The sequence below is a fragment of the Watersipora subatra genome, chromosome 9, assembly GCF_963576615.1.
Source record: "Watersipora subatra chromosome 9, tzWatSuba1.1, whole genome shotgun sequence".
NCBI classification, from domain to species: domain Eukaryota; kingdom Metazoa; phylum Bryozoa; class Gymnolaemata; order Cheilostomatida; family Watersiporidae; genus Watersipora; species Watersipora subatra.
The window spans coordinates 29,651,835-29,676,380 of record NC_088716.1 but is presented as its reverse complement, the minus strand read 5'-3'; the positions used below and the strand labels follow the sequence as shown (position 1 = coordinate 29,676,380).

Genomic DNA, 24,546 nt, shown 5'->3' with positions numbered 1-24,546 from the left:
CATATCTATTAGAATTATGGATTGAGAATGCTTTTAAAGTTTAAGAAAAGGTTTAAGATATTTTATGTTGAGAAGTCGAAGGAGAAGCACTAGTTTTGCAAGAATTGTCATTTTTATGGACACGGAGTAATGAATTTGCCAGCTTATGTGAGATCTACATATTAGTGGGAACAGATAATTCATGAATAACAAATAAATTGCTGGATAAACTTCCTTCGTAGCTGAATGTAAAATTAAGTTCACTGCATTTGTTGTCCTCATTTAGTTGAAACTTGTTAGTTTGCTTGGATAGCAATAAACCAGCTCCAAGTATGACTACAGATCATAAAAAGGTTTCGGTTTAGGGAAGTGCAAAATTGTTATATTGCAAAATTAGCCAAATGCTAGCGTTGCACGGGTATTAAAAACAGCTTATAAACAGTGACAGGTAATGTAGTTGTCCGCCACTTGCCATTAGCCTGGCACGTTGCTGAGGATTAATTTGAGTAAGCTACTATCCGTATTGCTAAACTTACTAATAAGATCCATGAGAGCAAGCTTTAGTGACGTTGCGTAATACACTGTTTAACAGAGATAGCTACTCATATCGCCTAATGAAGCCATTGCATCTCGCATAGCTTAATTGGTTAGATTATCGCCTGTTGAATGGGAGTTTCCAAAATCAAATCCAGCATGAAGCAGATCTTTTCTTCCTAGATTTTAATAGCTATAGCTGGACAGACCGAGCGACGCCAGACTTTGAGATATATATAAAGACAGTAAACCCTCACTTGTTATGGTTAATCTGGACCTTCTCTTCCCTCAATAAGTTAAAACCCGCTAAATAGAAACTAATAAGCTCACATCTAATAAGGTCACTTTTCATTAATCGTAAATATTTTTCTCTGTTAAATAGATTCAATGGACAATTTTAGGTGTAGTGGGCATTTAGGAAAGACGGTAATGTGTGTCACAAGCGCATAACACATTTACATTTCACAAAACGTAACAGGAAAATAGCGAACTGCGATGGCTGCCAACACAATGATGCTTGTGGGGGATCTCACTGATTCAGAGTATGAGACAGATTTATGTATTTCATATATTGTATTTTTATGCATTTTTGCTAAGTTTTAATTTTTTTAATGATTATTTTTTACCTTGCGGAATACTAAAGCCGCCAAGTAGCGAGGGATTACTGTAATACTCTTGTCTGAATCATACTATTTTTTTGCTATAATAATATTAGCTTTCAGTAGTTCAAACCATTTAAATTTTTTTGCAATCTTGTTAAAGTATCTTTATTAATAATGCTTGGTCAAAGTGGCCAAGTCAACCAGATATCCAGTCAATTAGCTGTGAGTGCGTAATGTTCTTGGCTTTGTTCTCAGGCTAACAGAAGCAAGAAAAGCCGATAGCAAATCCACACAACGAAAAGATTCTGGGTTATCACAAGGAAATCTAAAAAAGTCTCACTCTCCTGCAGCTAGTTCATTACCTCATCACGAACAACCACTGAGACCGAAGGTGGGCACGTCTCTTTCAGGTGGGGCTGTCAGCAATCGGAGTGTTCCGCTACACTCTTCATTTCTTGAGAAGTCAGCTGGCATTATAAAAAATGCTAATGGTCCACCACTTTTAAGAGCTCAAGGTGGTGATTCGGAAGGTAAAGTTAACACGGGTCTAAAAGAAAACATTGAGAGTAAAGAACAGCAGACAGAGCAAGGGCAAGATGGCCGATCACTAGGGGAGGAGAGAGCAGAAGATCAACATGACGACGTTACATCGGAGTTTAAAATCTTGCATAGCCTGAATTCGGTAATCACGATATCTTTTATTCGACTAACAGAGTGTTCATCTCAATTTAACCAGCATTCCTTGAAGAGTTTCCCGCTTTGATAGTTTTTTTGCGATATTAAAGCTTTACACTGTTAACATTTTGAAGCCTAACCTTGTATATACAAGCAAGACCCCTGAGGCTACACTCTGCGTTAACAACTTTCTACTGACTGTGAAACACTTATCAGGGCACAATTCCTTTTGAGCTTCAATGTAGTATTGAAGCTCCAAGTTTGTAGAACTCAATGAAAACAACAGAAATCAAATATTGTAAATAGTTTTTTATGTATATTTTTATAAGTAGTTGAAGAAACAATGAACATAAGTAAACCGAGTTTGATAGAGTGTATATCTGTTATGGATAGACAAATGAGTATTTCTATGAGTCTGATAGAGTGTATATCTGTTATGGATAGACAAATGAGTATTTCTATGAGTCTGATAGAGTGTATATCTGTTATGAATAGACAAATGAGTATTTCTATGGGTCTGATAGAGTGTATATCTGTTATGGATAGACAAATGAGTATTTCTATGAGTCTGATAGAGTGTATATCTGTTATGGATAGACAAATGAGTATTTCTATGGGTCTGATAGAGTGTATATCTGTTATGAATAGACAAATGAGTATTTCTATGGGTCTGATAGAGTGTATATCTGTTATGAATAGACAAATGAGTATTTCTATGAGTTTGATAGAGTGTATATCTGTTATGAATAGACAAATGAGTATTTCTATGAGTCTGATAGAGTGTATATCTGTTATGAATAGACAAATGAGTATTTCTATGAGTCTGATAGAGTTTATATCTGTTATGAATAGACAAATGAGTATTTCTATGAGTCTGATAGAGTGTATATCTGTTATGAATAGACAAATGAGTATTTCTATGAGTCTGATAGAGTTTATATCTGTTATGAATAGACAAATGAGTATTTCTATGAGTCTGATAGAGTGTATATCTGTTATGAATAGACAAATGAGTATTACTATGAGTCTGATAGAGTGTATATCTGTTATGAATAGACAAATGAGTATTTCTATGAGTCTGATAGAGTGTATATCTGTTATGAATAGACAAATGAGTATTTCTATGAGTCTGATAGAGTTTATATCTGTTATGAATAGACAAATGAGTATTTCTATGAGTCTGATAGAGTTTATATCTGTTATGAATAGACAAATGAGTATTTCTATGAGTCTGATAGAGTGTATATCTGTTATGAATAGACAAATGAGTATTTCTATGAGTCTGATAGAGTGTATATCTGTTATGAATAGACAAATGAGTATTTCTATGAGTCTGATAGAGTGTATATCTGTTATGAATAGACAAATGAGTATTTCTATGAGTCTGATAGAGTGTATATCTGTTATGAATAGACAAATGAGTATTTCTATGAGTCTGATAGAGTGTATATCTGTTATGAATAGACAAATGAGTATTTCTATGAGTCTGATAGAGTGTATATCTGTTATGAATAGACAAATGAGTATTTCTATGGGTCTGATAGAGTGTATATCTGTTATGAATAGACAAATGAGTATTTCTATGAGTCTGATAGAGTGTATATCTGTTATGAATAGACAAATGAGTATTTCTATGAGTCTGATAGAGTGTATATCTGTTATGAATAGACAAATGAGTATTACTATGAGTCTGATAGAGTGTATATCTGTTATGAATAGACAAATGAGTATTTCTATGAGTCTGATAGAGTGTATATCTGTTATGAATAGACAAATGAGTATTTCTATGAGTCTGATAGAGTGTATATCTGTTATGAATAGACAAATGAGTATTTCTATGGGTCTGATAGAGTGTATATCTGTTATGAATAGACAAATGAGTATTTCTATGAGTCTGATAGAGTGTATATCTGTTATGAATAGACAAATGAGTATTTCTATGAGTCTGATAGAGTGTATATCTGTTATGAATAGACAAATGAGTATTTCTATGGGTCTGATAGAGTGTATATCTGTTATGAATAGACAAATGAGTATTTCTATGAGTCTGATAGAGTGTATATCTGTTATGAATAGACAAATGAGTATTTCTATGAGTCTGATAGAGTGTATATCTGTTATGAATAGACAAATGAGTATTTCTATGAGTCTGATAGAGTGTATATCTGTTATGAATAGACAAATGAGTATTTCTATGAGTCTGATAGAGTGTATATCTGTTATGAATAGACAAATGAGTATTTCTATGAGTCTGATAGAGTGTATATCTGTTATGAATAGACAAATGAGTATTTCTATGAGTCTGATAGAGTGTATATCTGTTATGAATAGACAAATGAATATTTCTATGTGTCTGATAGAGTGTATATCTGTTATGAATAGACAAATGAGTATTTCTATGAGTCTGATAGAGTGTATATCTGTTATGAATAGACAAATGAGTATTTCTATGGGTCTGATAGAGTGTATATCTGTTATGAATAGACAAATGAGTATTTCTATGAGTCTGATAGAGTGTATATCTGTTATGAATAGACAAATGAGTATTTCTATGAGTCTAATAGAGTGTATATCTGTTATGAAAATAGAAAAACAAATAGTTTTAGTATAAAGCTCTTATTTATCTGGAGAGAAACTTTCCATCTTTGTCTATTGTGGTCTTTCATTACCAAGAATTTCAATACATGTTTCATTAGCAACTTATGTTCTGTTAGCAGCCATTTTTCATTTTTCGGTCAATTGAAAATGTTCAGTATTTTGGTGATTTCTCAGGATCTAATGGTCCATTCGACATGAAACGTTGTAATTAAGCTGAAAATATCATTATTTTACATAAACTAGAAGTGCGGAAAAACAGAGTGAAACTAAACAGTCTGGAAAACAATTCTCAGAATTATTTCAGGCCCAGGCTTCAAAGTGTTAATACTGGCATAGATAATACCAACGTACATAGTTAATACCAATGTACATAGATAATGCCAACGTACATAGATAATACCAACTTACATAGATAATACCTACTTACATAGATAATACCAACGTACATAGATAATACCAACGTACATAGATAATACCAACTTACATAGATAATACCAACTTACATAAATAATACCAATGTACATAGATAATACCAACGTACATAGATAATACCAACGTACATAGTTAATACCAACTTACATAGATAATACCTACTTACATAGATAATACCTACTTACATAGATAATACCAACGTACATAGTTAATACCAACGTACATAGATAATACCAACGTACCTAGATAATACCAACGTACATAGATAATACCAACATACATAGATAATACCAACGTACATAGATAATACCAACGTACATAGATAATACCAATGTACATAGATAATACCAACGTACATAGATAATACCAACTTACGTAAATAATACCAATGTACATAGTTAATACCAATGAACATAGTTAATACCAACGTACATAGATAATACCAACGTACATAGTTAATACCAACGTACCTAGATAATACCAACGTACATAGATAATACCAACTTACGTAAATAATACCAACGTACATAGATAATACCAACGTACCTAGATAAGACCTACTTACATAGATAATACCAACTTACATAAATAATACCAATGTACATAGATAATACCAACGTACATAGATAATACCAACGTACCTAGATAATACCAATGTACATAGATAATACCAATGTACATAGATAATGCTAACGTACATGGATAATACCAACTTACGTAAATAATACCAATGTACATAGTTAATACCAATGAACATAGTTAATACCAACGTACATAGATAATACCAACGTACATAGTTAATACCAATGTACAGTGGTGTGCATAAACTTGGAATCACCAGTTAAATCTTCAAATATGTATGTTTATATGCTGTTGTCTAAGAAATTCTTTGGAGTTAAGTGCCTCAACCCCATAAATATATATATCATTTGAAAGGGAAAATTCTGAAGAACAAGATGATGCCAAATATTCAAAAATATTCTCAGATTTTTATTGCTGGGGGTGGATCTACCGAAAGGCAGACTTTTTGCAGGCTATGAATGTTGTTAGTGAAAATTGATAAAATAGGATACAAACAAACTCTTTTATACAAATTGGTGGCCCTGAAAAGGGCCGTTGGGTTATTGTTGGTCTTCAGAAGGACTGGTAAGGTGTTTTGAGCTGAGCATTAGTATTTTATTGGCCAGCCCTTGTTCTTGATCACCATCTGACACCGTCGAGGCATGCTGTTTACCAACTTTCTGAGCTCTTCAGGAGTGATGATGTGATGCCAAGCATGAATAATCTTCTCTATGAGCTCCCGTTTTGTCTTTGGTTTAATGCATTGTTTGAAAGCACATCTTCTGCTGATCAGATTGATATATAATATCTGGCATGGCATCATAATTGGCAGGAAAATAGAAAGCAAATGGAAGATCCATTTGATATAGAGTGAACAAAACCATGTGATTCCAAGTTTATGCACACCACTGTACATAGATAATACCAACGTACATAGATAATAACAACGTGCATAGATAATAGCAACGTACATAGATAATACCTACTTACATAGATAATACCAACGTACATAGATAATACCAACGTACATAGATAATACCAACGTACATAGATAATACCAACGTACATAGTTAATACCAACGTACCTAGATAATACCAACGTACATAGATAATACCAACTTACGTAAATAATACCAACGTACATAGATAATACCAACGTACCTAGATAAGACCTACTTACATAGATAATACCAACTTACATAAATAATACCAATGTACATAGATAATACCAACGTACATAGATAATACCAACGTACCTAGATAATACCAATGTACATAGATAATACCAATGTACATAGATAATGCTAACGTACATGGATAATACTAACTTACGTAAATAATACCAATGTACATAGTTAATACCAATGAACATAGTTAATACCAACGTACATAGATAATACCAACGTACATAGTTAATACCAATGTACATAGATAATACCAACGTACATAGATAATACCAACGTACATAGATAATAGCAACGTACATAGATAATACCTACTTACATAGGTAATACCAACGTACATAGATAATACCAACGTACCTAGATAAGACCAACTTACATAGATAATACCAACTTACATAGATAATACCAACGTACATAGATAATACCAACGTACATAGATAATGCTAACGTACGTGGATAATACCAACTTACGTAAATAATACCAATGTACATAGTTAATACCAATGAACATAGTTAATACCAACGTACATAGATAATACCAACTTACGTAAATAGTACCAACGTACATAGATAATACCAACGTACATAGATAATACCAACGTACATAGATAATGCTAACGTACATGGATAATACCAACTTACGTAAATAATACCAATGTACATAGTTAATACCAACGTAAATAGATAATACCAATGTACATAGATAATACCAACTTACGTAAATAGTACCAACATACATAGATAATACCAACGTACATAGATAATACCAACGTACATAGATAATACCAACGTACATAGATAATACCAACGTACATAGATAATAATAATGTACATAGATAATACCAACGTACATAGATAATACCAACGTACATAGATAATACCAACGTACATAGTTAATACCAACGTACATAGATAATACCAACGTACATAGATAATACCAACCTACATAGTTAATACCAACGCATACGCTAATCAAGGCTTATAGACAAACGCTCATAAAAAGTCGTACCTTTACCCATACAAAAGCACATCCCTAAATCAAAGTTCTTTTGGTCTGTATTTCTGTAGTATATTTGGTCCATCCATCTGCGCTATATTTCACTTATGATCTCATTTCATCTTTTTCAAACCTTTGTTCTTTCTCAAAATCATCGTGCATCTACTGAGCTGTATCTCAGCTTTCATCTGGTTCCTCTGCATGTTTTTATACACAGGGCGGCAAGTGTAAGTTTGGCAGAAATTTAGCCCGTGAGCAGGAATGGAAAAATAAAGATGAGAAAACTAGCCAAAAGTCTACGCATGCGTCTTTGACAAGAGCAGAGTACGTTAAAGAGGTGAGCTGGCGTCACAAGCTAAGGCCGTGTTTTATGCCAGTCTCAAAGTGGACAAAGCTTTTGAATGATTGGTGGTGGAAGCATTGTTGTTGCATTCAGTGCTTTGGACTGAGTATTTCTAATGAGAATTAACGGCTATCTAAACTTTGTGTTAGATTATTATTTAATATTTTAGATTTGTCTTTCAGCTTATGCGACATTTTATCAATGATATGACTGCACTGTAAGACTATCCACATCCTGTACAATAGCCTGTGCATTTGTTATTTCTGAAGTCAGATCATTTGAGAAAGCATACATGCAGATTACGCGTATTGCATTTGTGACTGCAATTTGCAAACCGTGGTTGGTTTTTGTTCAGGCCTATAAAATTGTACCCGAATCAGCGAATGGTATTGAATGAATATTTGAAATCTCAAAAAAGAATTTTGACACATGCTAATGTTGACAGTTAGAGCTATACTATTGTGATTGTTACAAAAACCAGCAGTTTTTGCTGTGGGACTGATCCACTGGCGGTCATCACCGATGTGATCCCTGGAACTTACGATTCGATGTGGTTATTTTGGATTAGAAACTGTAAATTTTCCAGTGTATCTAACTGTATTATTATCTAGTATAAAAGCATGTGAACTGTTCACATTGAGTAGTTGATAGGAGAGATAATGCGTATTTTCATGAACAGGTTAAAGGTTGACTTGCAACAAAATTCATATTACAGTTATTTGGTATCAAATGATTCACCATGTCTTACTCTGCTGTGTCGTAAGTGCAAAATATGTGGAAATGTGATTACAAGCTCTTAAAAGCTCAAAAACGAACAGTTCATCGCAGCCGTCACGAAAACGCCATAGATCGGAATCCCTTTCCAAAACGGCTAAAATGGGATGTAGTTGAACAAGATGGCTTCTGTTTACAATTTCATGCAACCTCATCGAAATATTTTCACAAATATACTTCGCGCATTCGATAAAACCATGTCTATTGTCCTTGCGTGTCTGTTTCATCATCATTGTAATGCTGTCACTTTGATCACTGATATCTCAAAACCTACTGTAAAAATTTGTTTAATTTTTCAACCTTGGCTCGAAAGAGTGCACTTCATCCTCTGATAAACATGAAGAGTCTGTTGGTCACCTCTGATAGTTGAAAATGCTGCAGAAATTATTCGCGGTTTTGCAGGAAATATGGGTCACATGATCAGATTACGACTAGACGATTAGGCCAAAACAAAACTGCAGATCAGATTACGACTAGGCGATTAGGCCAAAACAAAACTGCAAAGTAGCGAGCATCTATATTTGATACGGGCTTTCTGGTAAAACCCCGAAGTGTTTGTCATAAACTAGTGCTACGAGACGTTTCAAATTGAGCCCTTTATTGGCCTTTAAATTTACGTGATAACATCACGTGTCAAAACAATGGGGGTCCTACCACACAAAGTTGTCGTCAGAATAGTCACTTTTAAAATCCTTGTCGTCACTTTTAAAATCACGTTCGTCACTTTTAAAATCACTGTCACCTTTTTCAAGTTGGTAACCAAAACAACCTCTTTCTTCGCATTCGGTATTTTAATACAAATATCCATTTTGGTGGCACTGGGTTGCATTAAAAACCTGAAACTTGCTCAGTTTGAACTTCTGCTAACCAAAAGCATGGCTCAACCAGCGACCTTCACAAACTTATTAGTGATGTTTGGGAGAGTTGCTGATTACTCCGCGAAGAGTGACAGCCGTATTAGGCTTTTAGGGCTACATTTCTTGTACTGAAAATAGACCGAGATTGTCTATGATAATCACTGCCAGTCACAGACTTGGAAACGGATTTGCTGTCATTGTCGTGGCATTACATTGCTGTTCACTTTAATTATTTGGCAGTCTTTAAATGCTGGACCAGATGCTTCAAACCAGAACTAGTGAAGTTTCGGTTGACCGTGTTGATTTTGGACAAATAATAAGTTAGTAAAGATACGGCTACACGTAACAAATTTTTCGTTGGTTCTAAGCGAAATCACGAAATGATTGAAACACACAGAATTATTCCGCGCTGCTAGAATCGTGCTAGTGAGCACGATTCCAGCAGCTTTTGCAATTAGTATAGTCCAAGAGACGTATAATTGCACACAATAAAAGTATAAGTGCAATTCAACATAGTACACACGATGCAACTGCTTAGATCACGTTATTGTATGTATTTATTGTTTGGACGCTGTAGCTACAAATTGTTTATTTTTTATTTATATTTCCTTTTCAGCAGCAAAAGTTTTGTGGTAAAAAATGTTGCCGTCTTTAGCACAATCAAGTCGGTTGTATCGTATTTACTATGGTGAATTTTCTTTATATTTTTTTTGCGTGTCGCATTCTGTTCTCGGACTACATATATCTTAAAATTAACAAGATTCGTGCTCGCTAACCAACAATAGCGCAACTTAAACAGTTATATCGTGTGTTCTATGTTGAATTGCTTTCGTACTTTTATTGTGTGTCGCGATACATGTCTTGGACTATACTAATTGCTAAATCTGCTAGAATCGTGCTCGCTAATAATTTGTTTAATCTTTTAAAAGCGTTTTGTCGACGAACTCGGTGGGCATGCACAGCTCAAATAATTCTGTGAATTTCGACCGATTAATTCTGCGTTTTTCGTGATTTCGGTCAGAACTCCGAACCAACGAAAAATTCGTTACGTGTAGCCGTACCTTTAGTAATCCTACTTACACAATTATCGTCACCTACATTGATAAATGGTCGTCTCGTCTGTCACTTTTTAAATATCCCTGTCATCGGGTCGTCAGAATCGTCACAAAACATGGGAGGACCCCCAACAATATCTGGAATTTTTAAGAATGCTGCAGAAATTGTTCGTGCCATTTGGCAGGAAGTATGGGTCACATGATCAGATTCCGAATACATGATTAGACAAGACTGAAACGAAACTGTAAAGTAGCGAGCATGTATATTTGATTAGGGCTTTCCAGTAGAACCCGAAGTGTTTGTCATAAACTATTGCTACGAAATGTTTTATATTGAGCCTTTTATTTCGCGTGATAACATCACGTGTCAAAACAATAACCACAATGTTCAAGAACGTCATTGAAATAAAGGGATTCCAAACTACGGCGTTTTCGTGATGGATGCGATTAACTGTTCGTTTTTGAGCTTTTAAGAGTTTGTAATCACATTTCCACATATTTTGCACCTACAACGCAGCGAAGTAAGACATAGTGATTCTTTTGGTACTAAATAACTGTAAAGTGAATTTTGTTGCAAGTCAACCTTTAACCTGTTCATGAAAATACGCATTATCTCTCCTATCAACTACTCAATGTGAACAGTTCACATGCTTTTATACTAGATAATAATACAGTTAGATATACTGGAAAATTTACAATTTCTAATCAAAAACGACCACATCGAATCGTAAGTTCCATGGATCACATTGGCGATGACTGATCACATCGCCATCACTGATCCATTGCTAGAGCTTCAGCCGCAATGGATCAGTCCAACAGCAAAAACTGCTGGTTTTTGTAACAATCACAATAGTATAGCTCTAATTGTCAACATTAGCATGTGTCAAAATTCTTTTTTGGGATTTCACATATTCATTTAAAACCATTCGCTGATTCGTGCACAATTTTATAGGCCTGAACAAAAAACCAACCACGGTTTGCAAATTGCAGTCACAAACGCAATACTCGCAATCTGCATGTAAGCTTTCTCAAATGATCTGACTTCAGAAATAACAAATGCACAGGCTATTACAGGATGTGGATAGTCTTACAGTGCAGTCACATTTGGCGCCTACGATACAGCAGAGTAAGACATGGCGAATCTTTTGATACCAAATAACTGTAATGTGAATTTGGTTGCAAGTCAACTTTTAAACTTTACAGAATTTTTGTTACAGATGATGCGGCATGCCTGGTCAAACTACCGCAAGTTTGCTTGGGGAGCGAATGAGCTCGCTCCTCAGGTTCAACGACCTCATGACAGCATATTTCCCAGTACCAGGCTAGGTTTGACAATCGTAGATAGCCTCGACACACTTTGGATCATGGGAATGTTTGAGGAGGTAGAGCATGGCAAGCAATGGCTAGTGCAGAACCTGACCACCGCACTTCATGTGGTAAGGATCTTGAATAGGTGCAGGTTTTTAATTTACATATTGAAGATCATTATCTGTAGCATTCTATTCATATATTTTGGATCCTCTAGAGTCTAAATACATGTAGTGCAATATTTAGATGTCTTATTATTTATACTGTTGGCACAGGACAATAATCTATCAGCACTTCACAAATCTATTAGCACTTTTCACACTGATGAACTGATTGCTTTAGCGATGGAAGCATTTGTTCATTGTAATGAACAACCAAGCCTGCTTTCACGCTTTAGCATATTTTAAATTAATTCAGCTGGTTCTGGTTCTGATTCACAGAGCAGCCTCATGGTGTCATCGCATTCAGCTGGTTCTGTCTGGTGGTCTCACCACATGCAGCCGGTATTGCCTGGAGGTGTCACCACATGTAGCTAGTACTGTTTGAAGGTGTCATCAGCTGTAGCTGAAACTGCTTGGAGTTGTCACCACACACAGCTGGTATTGTCTGGAAGTGTCATCTCATGCAGCTGGAACTGCCTTGGAGTGTCATCACATGCAGGGGGATCTGTCTGGGGTGTCACCACATGTAGCTAGTACTGCCTAGATGTGTCATTACACGCAACGGGTACTGCCTAGAGGTGTGGTCACATGCAGCAGGTACTGCATAGGGGTGTCATCACAAGTAGCTGGTGCTTTACAGAGGTAACAGCACATGCGTGCATGCAGCTGACAATGCCATGAAGTGCCTTTTCCTGTAGCTGGAACCGCTTGAAGTTGTCACCACATGCAGCTAGTACTACCTGGAAGTGTCACCGCGTGCAGCTGTTAACACCCGAAAGTGTCATCTCATGCAGCTGAAACTGCCTAGAGGTGTCATCACACGCAGCAGGTACTGCATGGAGGTGTCATCACATGCAGCCGGCACTGTCTGGAGGTCACATTCCATGCGTGCATGCAGCTGGCATTGTCATGAAGTGTCATCACCTGCAGTGTGTACAGCCCTGAGGCTTTAGCACATTCAGGTAGTAATCTGCAGGTGTCATTGCTGACATCCGACACCGTTGGAGATGTGAACACAAGCCACCGATACCGCCTAGAGATGTTACCGCGCAGGTGGTACTGCTATAAGGTGTTATCACGTGTAGCTGGTACGGGCTAGAGGCAATGGATAAGGCTGTGACAACATTTTGGGATTGTGTAGTTCCACAATGAACTTTAACCCGTTATGGGGAAGCTGTTATGGTTGAGTGCTCTTCTTCGCTTCTTTTCTTCCTCATTGTGCATAGAGTTATTGTTAAGAACAAGCTTATTCTGACAACTTTCCAACACACAAAAACGGTTAAAGGTCATCATGAACAGCAACACCCAGTAAGACACTAGTGAGGGAAAACATCCCAAACGAACCCCAAAATGCTATACTTTGTGGCAATGTCATGTCCTGTTTAGCTACTTCTTCCAGAGTTGAAGATGTTTCCATAAGGTTAAGTAACAATGAGTTTTAATGGAGGGCTAGTCTAAAGATAACAAGAGTTCTGGAGGTTATAAGTTGTTTACATGATAGCTTTGGGAAACATAAGTGCCAACATATCCCCCTTAAATGGTCACTCACATCAGATTCTAAAATATTTTTTCAGACAGTATAAATATTTTTCTATCAATGAGATTTTGTTTGCTGTTTTAGTTGATCTGACTGCGAGAATGTTTAAAAATTAAAATTGGCAAAACATGATCGCGGTTGAAATGCTCACCAAAAATATACATGCCCAGACTTGTCTAACAATTACAAAATAAAATATACTAGCTGTGCCTCCCGGCGTTGCCCGGGTGTTAAAAATCAGCTTATAAACCAAGTATGTAAGCTAGTAAGCTTACTAATTCTAAGCTAGTAATTCCAGTAAGCTAGTTGCATCAGCATTGTTGTCCAGCTACAACTATTCTAACAATAGCTATAAGCCAGAATGACAGACAGACATACGACACCCGGACATACTTTGAGAAGTATAGATGTAGATGGACTAATGCATTCAAGTCGCATAACACTGCAACTTGAAAGCAATAGTCGATGTCATAGCGAATAGGACAAGTAGGAAATACGATTACTGACATCATTTTTTGACAACTCTTTTTATTCTTTATTCCTATTAGTCTTTTTATTGAGCGTTTTAACCACTATCACACTCTGTCGATTCTAATCTTAAACATCCTGGCAGTCAAATGATTTAAAACGAGAAAAAATAACTATATTTTCTGATAAAAAATTTCTTTAATTTGAGGTAAATGACCTTTCAACACTTGGTTTATTTGCATTTAGTCTGTTGCATTTAGTTTCATCTCTTGCACTTTTGATTTATGACATGTGGTATATAGGCGAATATTCAATCGCTCCGCTGTAGAAGCAATGTATATATAGGCAATGATATGAGCAGTATAAATAGGCTGTGAGACTGAATGACAACCTGTAGGCTGTAACCAGGCTTTTGTACCTAGCATAAAATTAACACTTGTTTAACGCTAATTTAAATTTAACCTATGGTATGATGGCGTCAGAGTACTCTAACATAGCAAGTAACGATCACTCTACTCTCTCATGGGTGACGAGGAACTCCGAGGTGACAAATATATTAATGAGCGGAAGCAGCCGTAAGTCGGATTAAATTTGATTCACGAGACTGCGTCTCGTACTCATAGCAGGCCAATCATTCTTACATTAACTAGCCATAAAATGCTCAGGTGGGAAGTGTGGTTTAATTTAACCTTTTGCCAAGGCAGATGAGTGACAAATCGGCAAAAATGCATGTAAAGGGTATACGTGTACGCAGAGCAGTATCCACCTGTTTGAAAATGGTACTGCGAGGAGAGTCCAAGAGGGGTACCGAGCGTCCTCTTGGTGGGAGGAGGGGGTCCGGGGTTTCTCCCCCGGGAAAATTTTTAGTATAACTAGTCAAAATGGTGCAAATCTAGCAAGCTTGGCTCCTGATGGGGGCACATGTTCTAACAGCAAATTTGACATAATAATCCAGTTTTCTAAATATAAAACTGTTTATTGAGATTGTCTTTAACAACGCTTATTAAAAATATAATGTGAATGAGAGCTGCTAAAGGGGTTGGCCACAGCTAGCATGAGGTAGAATTATCACTAGGTGCAATGCTGAATGGTGTAGGAGACGAGTAGTCTCCTATGAAATAATTTAATTAAATAATATTGTAAAGTTAAAAAGTAAAATTAATAGAGCACCATGTTAAAAATGATGCACTCATACTATAGTCTATAATACTGAGCAAGTAGTAGTAGATTTAAGTTGGAGCTATGCAGTACGATTGTCTCTGTATGAAATGCTTGGAAGCATTCCTTTCGGTAGAGGCCAACGCTACAACGTTGCCGTGCGAGCTACCATGACGATCGTTTTTGTCTGTATATTCCAAGTATAATAAAAGTCTAAAAAGTTTCCATTACTTCTATCATCTGAATTATTGTTATTCTAATCACACAAAAATCACTTACGATCGGAGGATCAAATAATATTTTATTTTACCGTTTTGAAAGTCGAGCCGATGTTGACTGGTATTTCCAGGTTTTATTCTTTTCCAAGGAGGCGCGATTTCCTTAGCACAAAGCAACGCCTTTCGGATAATCGTTTCATATCTTAATTTATCGACTAATATCTTGTTGATGATTTTTAAAACTTACTAGCATTCATATCCTTTGTTTAACGTTACGAAACGGCAGCTTTATTAACGTCTACCGAAAGCGACATAAATGCCGTTTCCCCACGCAACCGATAAACAAAATTATGGTCATTTACCCAGCCAAAGTGTTAAAATCAAACAAAAATGACGTGAATTCCGGGATTTTGAGTCTCAAAAAATGGTACTGCCATGGCAGTAGCTGCAGTATAGGAGGATACGGCCCTGCGTGTACGTGTAAATTGCCTAATCCGTTCCAAGGTCGGCCCAAACACACCCAAAAAATAGGAAAAACTAAACCTAACTTTTTTAACTCACCAACTGTACGGTAACTGTACGGTAGCTGTACGGTAACTGTACGGTAACTGTACGGTAACTGTACGGTAACTGTACGGTAACTGTACGGTAACTGTACGGTAACTGTACGGTAACTGTACGGTAACTTTACGGTAACTGTACGGTAACTGTAGTATTATTGGTTTGTATCGACAACTTTTTTCTTCCATATCACTTCAATGGGTTTATAATTACGAGAATTGTACATTTAGTTAAGGGGTGCTGACACCTTCAATGTCAATTTAAATCGATTTTTTTAATTTTTTTTAGACACTAAGTTCTTTGCTGCAAAGAATATTTTTTTCATATATTTAAAATAAAGAAAACAAGAATATATATATATATATATGTACAGCAACTATCGTTAGTGCAGTGTCTGTCATTTGGTAACTATACGTTCCAGTAAATGAATATACATAACATCGAATAAATATACGTTAAGTTAAGTAAATATACATTACATTAAATGAATATGCATTACATTACATGAATATACATAACATCGAATGAATATTATATTAAATGAACATACATTGCATTTAATAAATATATATTATATTAAGTAAATATGCGTTATGTTAACTGAATATACGTTGCATTAAATGAATCTGTTTACAACGGCTATACAAGAGGTCTCTCAGTTTATGTTGGTATTTCAGTATACTTAACTTGTACTTCAGTATACTTAACTTGTACTTCAGTATACTTAACTTGTACTTCAGTATACTTAACTTGTACTTCAGTATACTTAACTTGTACTTCAGTATACTTAACTTGTACTTCAGTATACTTAACTTGTACTTCAGTATACTTAACTTGTACTTCAGTATACTTAACTTGTACTTCAATATACTTAACTTGTACTTCAGTATACTTAACTTGTACTTCAGTATACTTAACTTGTACTTCAGTATACTTAACTTGTACTTCATTATACTTAACTTGTACTTCAGTATACTTAACTTGTACTTCAATATACTTAACTTGTACTTCATTATACTTAACTTGTACTTCAGTATACTTAACTTGTACTTCAGTATACTTAACTTGTACTTCAGTATACTTAACTTGTACTTCAATATACTTAACTTGTACTTCATTATACTTAACTTGTACTTCAGTATACTTAACTTGTACTTCAGTATACTTAACTTGTACTTCATTATACTTAACTTGTACTTCAGTATACTTAACTTGTACTTCATTATACTTAACTTGTACTTCAGTATACTTAACTTGTACTTCAATATACTTAACTTGTACTTCAGTATACTTAACTTGTACTTCATTATACTTAACTTGTACTTCAGTATACTTAACTTGTACTTCAATATACTTCAGGGATGCTTATGGCTTTACTTGAAATCTATAGTCTTTTATAATATTCAAAGTCATATTCTGTTCCAAGTATTTATCTGGTTTTTGAATTCTTGGGCATGAGGCTTTGATTTCTGCATTCTTAATTTAAGTATACCGAAGAATAAGTTGAATACTTTTCAGTATACTTAATTATTGTTAAAAAGTTTATTTATTAAAAGTTGTTGCATTTTTACATTTTTAACAATCCTTAAAGATGGACTTACACAAAATTCTAGCAGGTGTTATCAGAAAGTGTTACCGTTTTTCAATCATTTGCTATTTGTTTTTTATGTTTAAGGTGATCTGACTGCCAGAATGTTTCAAGTTTAAAATCGACCAAATTTTATCACAGTTAAAACGCTCATTATGTAATATTTACTATTTATCTGCCAATTCTAGAGTTTATGGACATTGGGCTATAGATAAGGCTTATACTAAGTATTTATTATGTCATGAAGGCTCTGCTAATTGATTGAAACTTGTTTGGTTATGTAAACAGCAAGCGATTATCTCTTCCAGATGGTCCGGGCCTAGGGTTTAACTCTCTTATGCGTAGCTATCTATACGCATAGGGTCAGATATCCCGAGATTAATTGTGCGGATTTGGAAAACATAGCATTTTTAGAGCCTTTTGCATCAAAAAACAAAAAAAAGGCCAGTAAGGAATTTTAAAAAAATTTCTTAGCTTTTCTCTAAGCTTATCTTAAGATTAAGATTGACGTCGGAAACAGGAAAACGATTACGTCAACATCGCTAGCCTGGTGTGATTGCTGCTGTGTATAGGTGTCACTACTTGTCACTACTTGTCACTACATGTACAACTCCATACCAATAGCATAAATACTGAAAACTAAAACTTAAGTTACTGAAAAGCTAAAATTGATTGGTAGCCGCCGACCAGGTACCCAAGAGCGAACCTGTGCCTGAAAAGCCTGAAATACGCGGACCAAAGTCTTAATTCGATAACATCTGTTGAGAATTGTTGAGGGATGATCTCGGCCTTTTTTGTTCATCGCTCAGTAAAACATACACAATGTATTGTATGCTTCACTATGTTTCTCAGTACTCGATCACTGTGTTTCCATGATATGATTAATCCACAAGTTTGCATCATCGGCTGATGGAAACAACAGAAACCCACAAGTCAAGCGAGCTTTGTTACTTGCAAATTTTTACCGAATGTTTCACTCTTGCGAAGGATAGAAACGATTTACGAATGGCGCACAAAAAAATGATGTTGTGCGCTCTATTCCATTTTAAACCTTTTTTATACTTCAATCATTCCTTCTTCGATTTGAGCAGTTCCAAGCGCCCCGCTAAGATTTCTGGCGTAGAATTGTTTTTTTAATAAAGCGCTCATGTTAATCTGCAACATGCAAATGTCCATTAAAACACTTATCGCACGGTAACTCAGCGTGTAGACAACTCCAAATCTGCATTATTTGCGCAATGGAAACATAGTGATTGCTGATCAAGTGCCCCAATATGTGTCTTGTTTATCTATGGTAGTATTTGTCACTCGGCTTGAATCAAACATTTTAACTGTTTACATTTTAGTTGTTAGTTTAACGCACGGTTGATATTTTTATAGCGTCATAAGTTTAACTCCAGGGCAAGATATTCTCTAATTTTAGTGCAGTTAATACGCTCTTCGCTCCAATTTTCCATAAATATTTAGCGTCTTTTTAAATTTATCAGAATTTTATCAGAAAGTATCAGTATTTTTCTATCATTTTCGATTGTTTTGATGTTTGAGGCGGTCTGACTGTCGGGATGTTTCAAGATTAAAATCAACAAAACTTCAGCACGATTATAATGCACAGAAGAAAAATACGTGCAAAATGACATCACTAGTTGCTATCATTGATATAGGCTATTGTGTTCAAGTTGCAGCGTTTGTTCTGTGTGTCTACTTACAACTATTATAGACATCATAGCACTTTAACTGCATTTTAACCGCAATCAAGTTTTGTTAATTTTAATCTTGAAACATTCTGGCAGTCAGATCACCTCAAACGTCATATAAACAATCGAAAATAATAGAAAAATAATAATACTTTCTGATAAAATCTACTAAAATTTGTGTAAGTTTATCTTTAATCATGTGAAGCAACCAACCAGAAGCAACCAGAAAATTTCAATAGCCAATAATAAATAGCCAACTGCAGTCACCGAGACCTGCAAAGGATTTGGTAGTTCCATGATGATTTATCAGGTGTTTGTGTTTTATCTTGTGAATGATTTACTCCTGAATTTGACCTTCGAGTCACTCCCAGGAGCTAATATTGCACTGTGGGCAGCCAAGGATCGTAAATCACCGAGTGTCACTAATCGGTTGCCTACAAGATATGATTTGCTAATCATGTTTTATAGCTATACCCTCTAAGTAGTTGCTGGCACGAGTTCGTGATCGTAAATATAAAGGAAGTCAAGATGTTTTGTGTGTAACAGATTCATGGAAGTACATGTATGCCAGCGCTTCCTATTCATTCTCATCACCAAACTCTCTACAACTGGTGAGGGTAATCGTGCACCACCTTGTTTATAATAAAACAAAAAGGATCAAAACGGTCAAAAACAGACATATTCAGAATATATGAAAGCAATATGTTAAATTTGAAAATTTCATCATATTTCAATGATGGAATATAATCGCTTGCCAATTTTGTTTTGAATATCTTATATACTACGATGAGGCTGTATTTTTTTGACCAATCCAACTTTTCTTTGAATGAGGCTGCATTTTATAAACCAACTGAACCTATCAGTAATAACATTAACTACCCATATTCTCTCCTTCAACACTTAGAAGCCTGGGGCCAAATAATATTACGCACTAATAAACTCGGCTGGGCAGTTTCGCAGCCGCCAATTTTGGTGGCTTATTTCCAAGTTTCAAATTGATTATCAATTTGAAACTTATAGTAATAAACTTTGAATATTACTTGTTTAGATATCGCCAAAGTAATTCAGGGAGTTGTTTTTCCATCAGATCCTATGTCTGAGAAACTCGGCTGCGTAGTTTCACTTTGTTTTCTCCCACATCCAGTTTAACTAGAATTATGCCAATTTAGTTGCTTTGTGAGTGATACTTTGTGAGTCATACATTGTGAGTGATACGTTTCAGTGTAATTCCAAAGTTGTAAGTGGATTGGGCAACTAATTCTTGAAATATTGTCGAAATACTGAAGGAATTTCCAACTAGCTATGAAATGGCTGCAAACAGAACATTAATTTCTAATGACACATGTATTGAAATTCTTTGTAATGATGGATCAAAATTAGACAAGGTTAGAAAACTCTTATCATCAGCAGCAAGAGCTTTACACTATAACTTTGTTTTTCTACTCACAACAAAAATACACACTCTATCAGACTCAGTGTACTACAATCATTATGTTTCTTCAGATATCTCTAAAATATCACTTCTTTGAAAGAGTGTGAAATAAGAACTATTCACTATATTTGTATTCTGTTTCATTCAACGAGTTTTACAAGCGTTTCAATATGATATCAAATTTAAAGGAATTGTGTTGTTCTAAATGCTTTCACGGTCGATAAAAAGTCGTAATACTGTCTAGGATCCGGAGACCTGGTATATACAAGGTCAGGCTTGAAAGTGTCGTTAATCTGTTATCCTTAGTTTTTGCTCATTAATTTCGATTTTTTTCTGTTATAGTTATTATCATTATTATAGTTATTATCATGCAAAACTGTTGCAGCCATTTGGGTTGAAAAGTGATATTTTATAGGAGTACTGGGGTTGTGATAAGATATTTAAGTAGAAACAGTTTGACCTCACTGTAACCTTCAACTCATTTGAGGATATTTCTTCAAGTTATTTGGGCATCCCTGATATAAGCAATTTGCTTTTCATGTTATGAATCTATCAACGATAAAGAACATGGTATTTCAAATCTAGGTTTTAACTTCTATGGTTCTGACTAAAATTAGGATATATTAAAAATAATAGTATGATCATATTTTGGCATACAAGAAATTTGCGACATGAGGAACATTCCGAGAAAATTTTTGCCATGAGATTCGAGACAAATTTGAGATATGAGCATATGTGAGCGAGAGTGCTCGATGCGGCCGCCAAGTGGCTGAGTATGCGAAAGGTTGCTCACAATAACAGCATCAGGTCTTTCTCGTCGGATCAGTTTGAAACAGTTTTAAAAAGGTCGGCTAAAAGTGAAGATGAAAGCGAGTCAAAAAGCGAGGAAAAATGAGTCAAGCTGGAAAAAATAATTAAAAAGTGAAAACGAAAAATACTAATAGTTAAATTAAGTAAAGACTTAAAAATCTAACAGACTACAGACTAACAGACAGATTCCTGTCTGTGAAAACAAATGTTTATTTATTCACTGCTGGCTTTGTTTATCCGACAAGCTTTTAGTGAAGAAAGAATATGCATCAAAATGATTATTATATTTGTCATATATATTTTAAGATTAAAAAAAAGTTATCTATAACATTTACAAATTTGACCGTTTTCTCACCCCAGAGCACGTGCAAAGAAGGCTGTGCACTCAGGCATTCCAGCGTAATGATTATGTCAAAATGGTTACTCTATCTTCTAATTGTATTAAGATTTGCCTGTTTTAATCGGCAAAAAACGTGTATTTGTGCTTAAAAATATGGTTTTAGCTCATATAATGTGACAGAAATGTGTGTCTTAAGCAAACAACTGTGTGGGGGTCTATGCACCACCAAATGTCAACCTACCAGGTACACTGTGCCATGCTGGCAGACGTAGTTGTCTGTCACAGGAATGGTATGCATGTATATACTCGTACCATTCTAGTGCCTGGTAATCTTAGGGACAGATGTTTCAAGAGCAGATAATCCTTGACAGTTGGCTTAACAAATACGATTAGCTTGAAATCCACTCAAATCACAAAAATAAAGTTGACTCCTCATTGACTAAAAATACACTTAAAATTATGGTAGGTTCTCCGATAGCATATTGTAGGGTATCTGTGGTAGGTTCTCTGATAGCATATTGCAGGGTATTTGTGGTATGTGCCCTTTTATTGTCTTTAAATTTGTTAAAGGTGAACTTATACATTTTTTTTTTGAAAATTTCACCAGAAAGTATCGGTAATTTTATAACATTTGCGATTGTTTTTAATGTTTGAGGTGATCTGATTGCCAGGGTGTTTCAATATTAAAATCCATAAAACTTGATTGTGATTAAAACGCTCAAATCAGTTAAAAGTGCAGTTATGACATCGATAATTGCACGACGATCGACAAAATAGAGACACGTAACGATTCAATATGAGCGCAATATAATAGCCGAGATCGACTATTGCAATGATAACAGCTAGTGAAGTCGTCTCACATACGTGTATTTTTCTTCTGCACGTTTCAGTCGCCATCAAGCTTTATCGATTTTAATGTTGAAACACCCGGCAGTCGGATCACTTCAAACATCAAAAACAATCGCAATGGATAAAAAATACCGATACTTTCTGGTGAAACCTACAAAAAACTGTTAAGTTTGTCTTCTATATATATATATATATGTATGAACTGTTGACATGATTTTAGAATGCTGAGGTGTCTGTGTTTGAGTTCAACATTAGATTTGTTGGAGGACTCCTGGCAATGTATGCACTTACAAATGAGTGTGAATACAAGCAACTGGCTATAAAGTGTGCAGACAAACTCTTACCAGCTTTCAACACCACATCAGGCATTCCCATATCTCACGTCAACCTCAAACAGTGAGTATATTTCTGGATACACAGGCCTACCTCGATTATTTCATCTCTATAGATATAAGCGCTACCACCTACTTGTATATACATATATATACATTTCTTAAAGTACGTTTTCTGTATTCTGTATGTCCAGCTATAGCTATTAAAATTTTGGATATAATATGCTGGACTTGAACTCACGAAGATCGCGAACGCAGATTGATAATTCAACACTTTAACCGCCAGACCACAGAAGCTCATACAATCGCTCACTCTTTGTACTTTGTACATGTACATAACGTATACATGTACATAACGTATACGTATACATTTTTGTCCTCGCCGTATTAACGCTAAATTGTTTTCGGCAAAACGATATCAACAATAGACTCTCTCGATATTAGAGTTTGGCGATGAAATTCTATTACATCTATGAAACACGATGCCTTTTTTGCGTTTTTGTGAACCTCTATTTCTGGCTTTTTGTAAGGTTCAGTTGCTAAATCGCTGTAAAGGTTAATACTTTTCACACGGAAATTGTATTATCTCGAGTAGGAAGGCCTCTAGATTCTCTCACCTTCGATCAGACAAAGACATTACAATACCTCATTTTTACATATTGTCGTACCAGTATCATCGTATTCAAAGTTTTGATGGATAGCTGCTGGTAGAATAGTAACTTTTTTATACACGCACACTTCTATGCAAGAATTGTTATTATTAATTCAACATATTCAGAATTTTTAGTTTGTTTTCTCAGTTCGTATTAATTGTATCATTACAGAATCATCTTCTATTGTAATCGTAGCAAAACAGACTCAATTTAGCTATTACTTGCTTTATTTCACTGTTACATCTAAACCTTTTTATAGTCGTTTTATTTTTTTTAATTTATTTGACCTGCACGAAACATTTTTCTCATGATATAAAGTTTGAAAGTTGTTTGACAAAGTTTGAAAACCTTTACAGTTGTTTTTATTTTCTCTCTTAATTTATTTCAACTACACAGAACACTTTTCTCATGATTTGTAGTTTGAAAGTTAGAATGGCAAATGTTGTTATTTATGTTAAATGCAAATAAATTTTCTGTGCAACGACTTTTTTATTACCCGAGTACAAGTACAGCTTATGGTGTAAAATGTTAAAAAAATACTTTACTGAAGTGGTGTTCTCGCTTTGGAACGGATTAAAATTTACATAATTTTATTTTAATGAGAAAAATTGTTTCGGATCTTGAACAACTCGGTTTTTGAACATCCTTCTAGAATGGATTATTTCTTGAATAATAATATACGATTATCGATAATACGATATTGTTAATAGCCGAGGTTCCACTGTACGCTATTAAAAGATATACGTTGCTAAAAGTTATGAAATTTTAATTTTACAGTGGTTTGAAAACCTTTACAGTTGTTTTATTTATTTTTAATTCAGTTGTCCTGCACAAAACCTTTTTCTC

At 35.0% G+C, this 24,546-nt stretch overlaps 1 protein-coding gene across 2 annotated transcripts in view; it reads left to right on the top strand.

Moving 5' to 3' along the window:
* Positions 1-24,546, top strand: part of LOC137405364 (mannosyl-oligosaccharide 1,2-alpha-mannosidase IA-like) — a 52,713-nt gene that overhangs the window by 4,851 nt on the left and 23,316 nt on the right. For both annotated transcript variants that reach the window (XM_068091597.1, XM_068091598.1), the window contains exons 3-6: positions 1,371-1,797; positions 7,780-7,899; positions 11,809-12,027; positions 22,936-23,111. In XM_068091597.1, the coding sequence (XP_067947698.1) occupies positions 1,371-1,797; positions 7,780-7,899; positions 11,809-12,027; positions 22,936-23,111 (942 nt within the window). The remainder of the gene's footprint in view (positions 1-1,370; positions 1,798-7,779; positions 7,900-11,808; positions 12,028-22,935; positions 23,112-24,546) is intronic.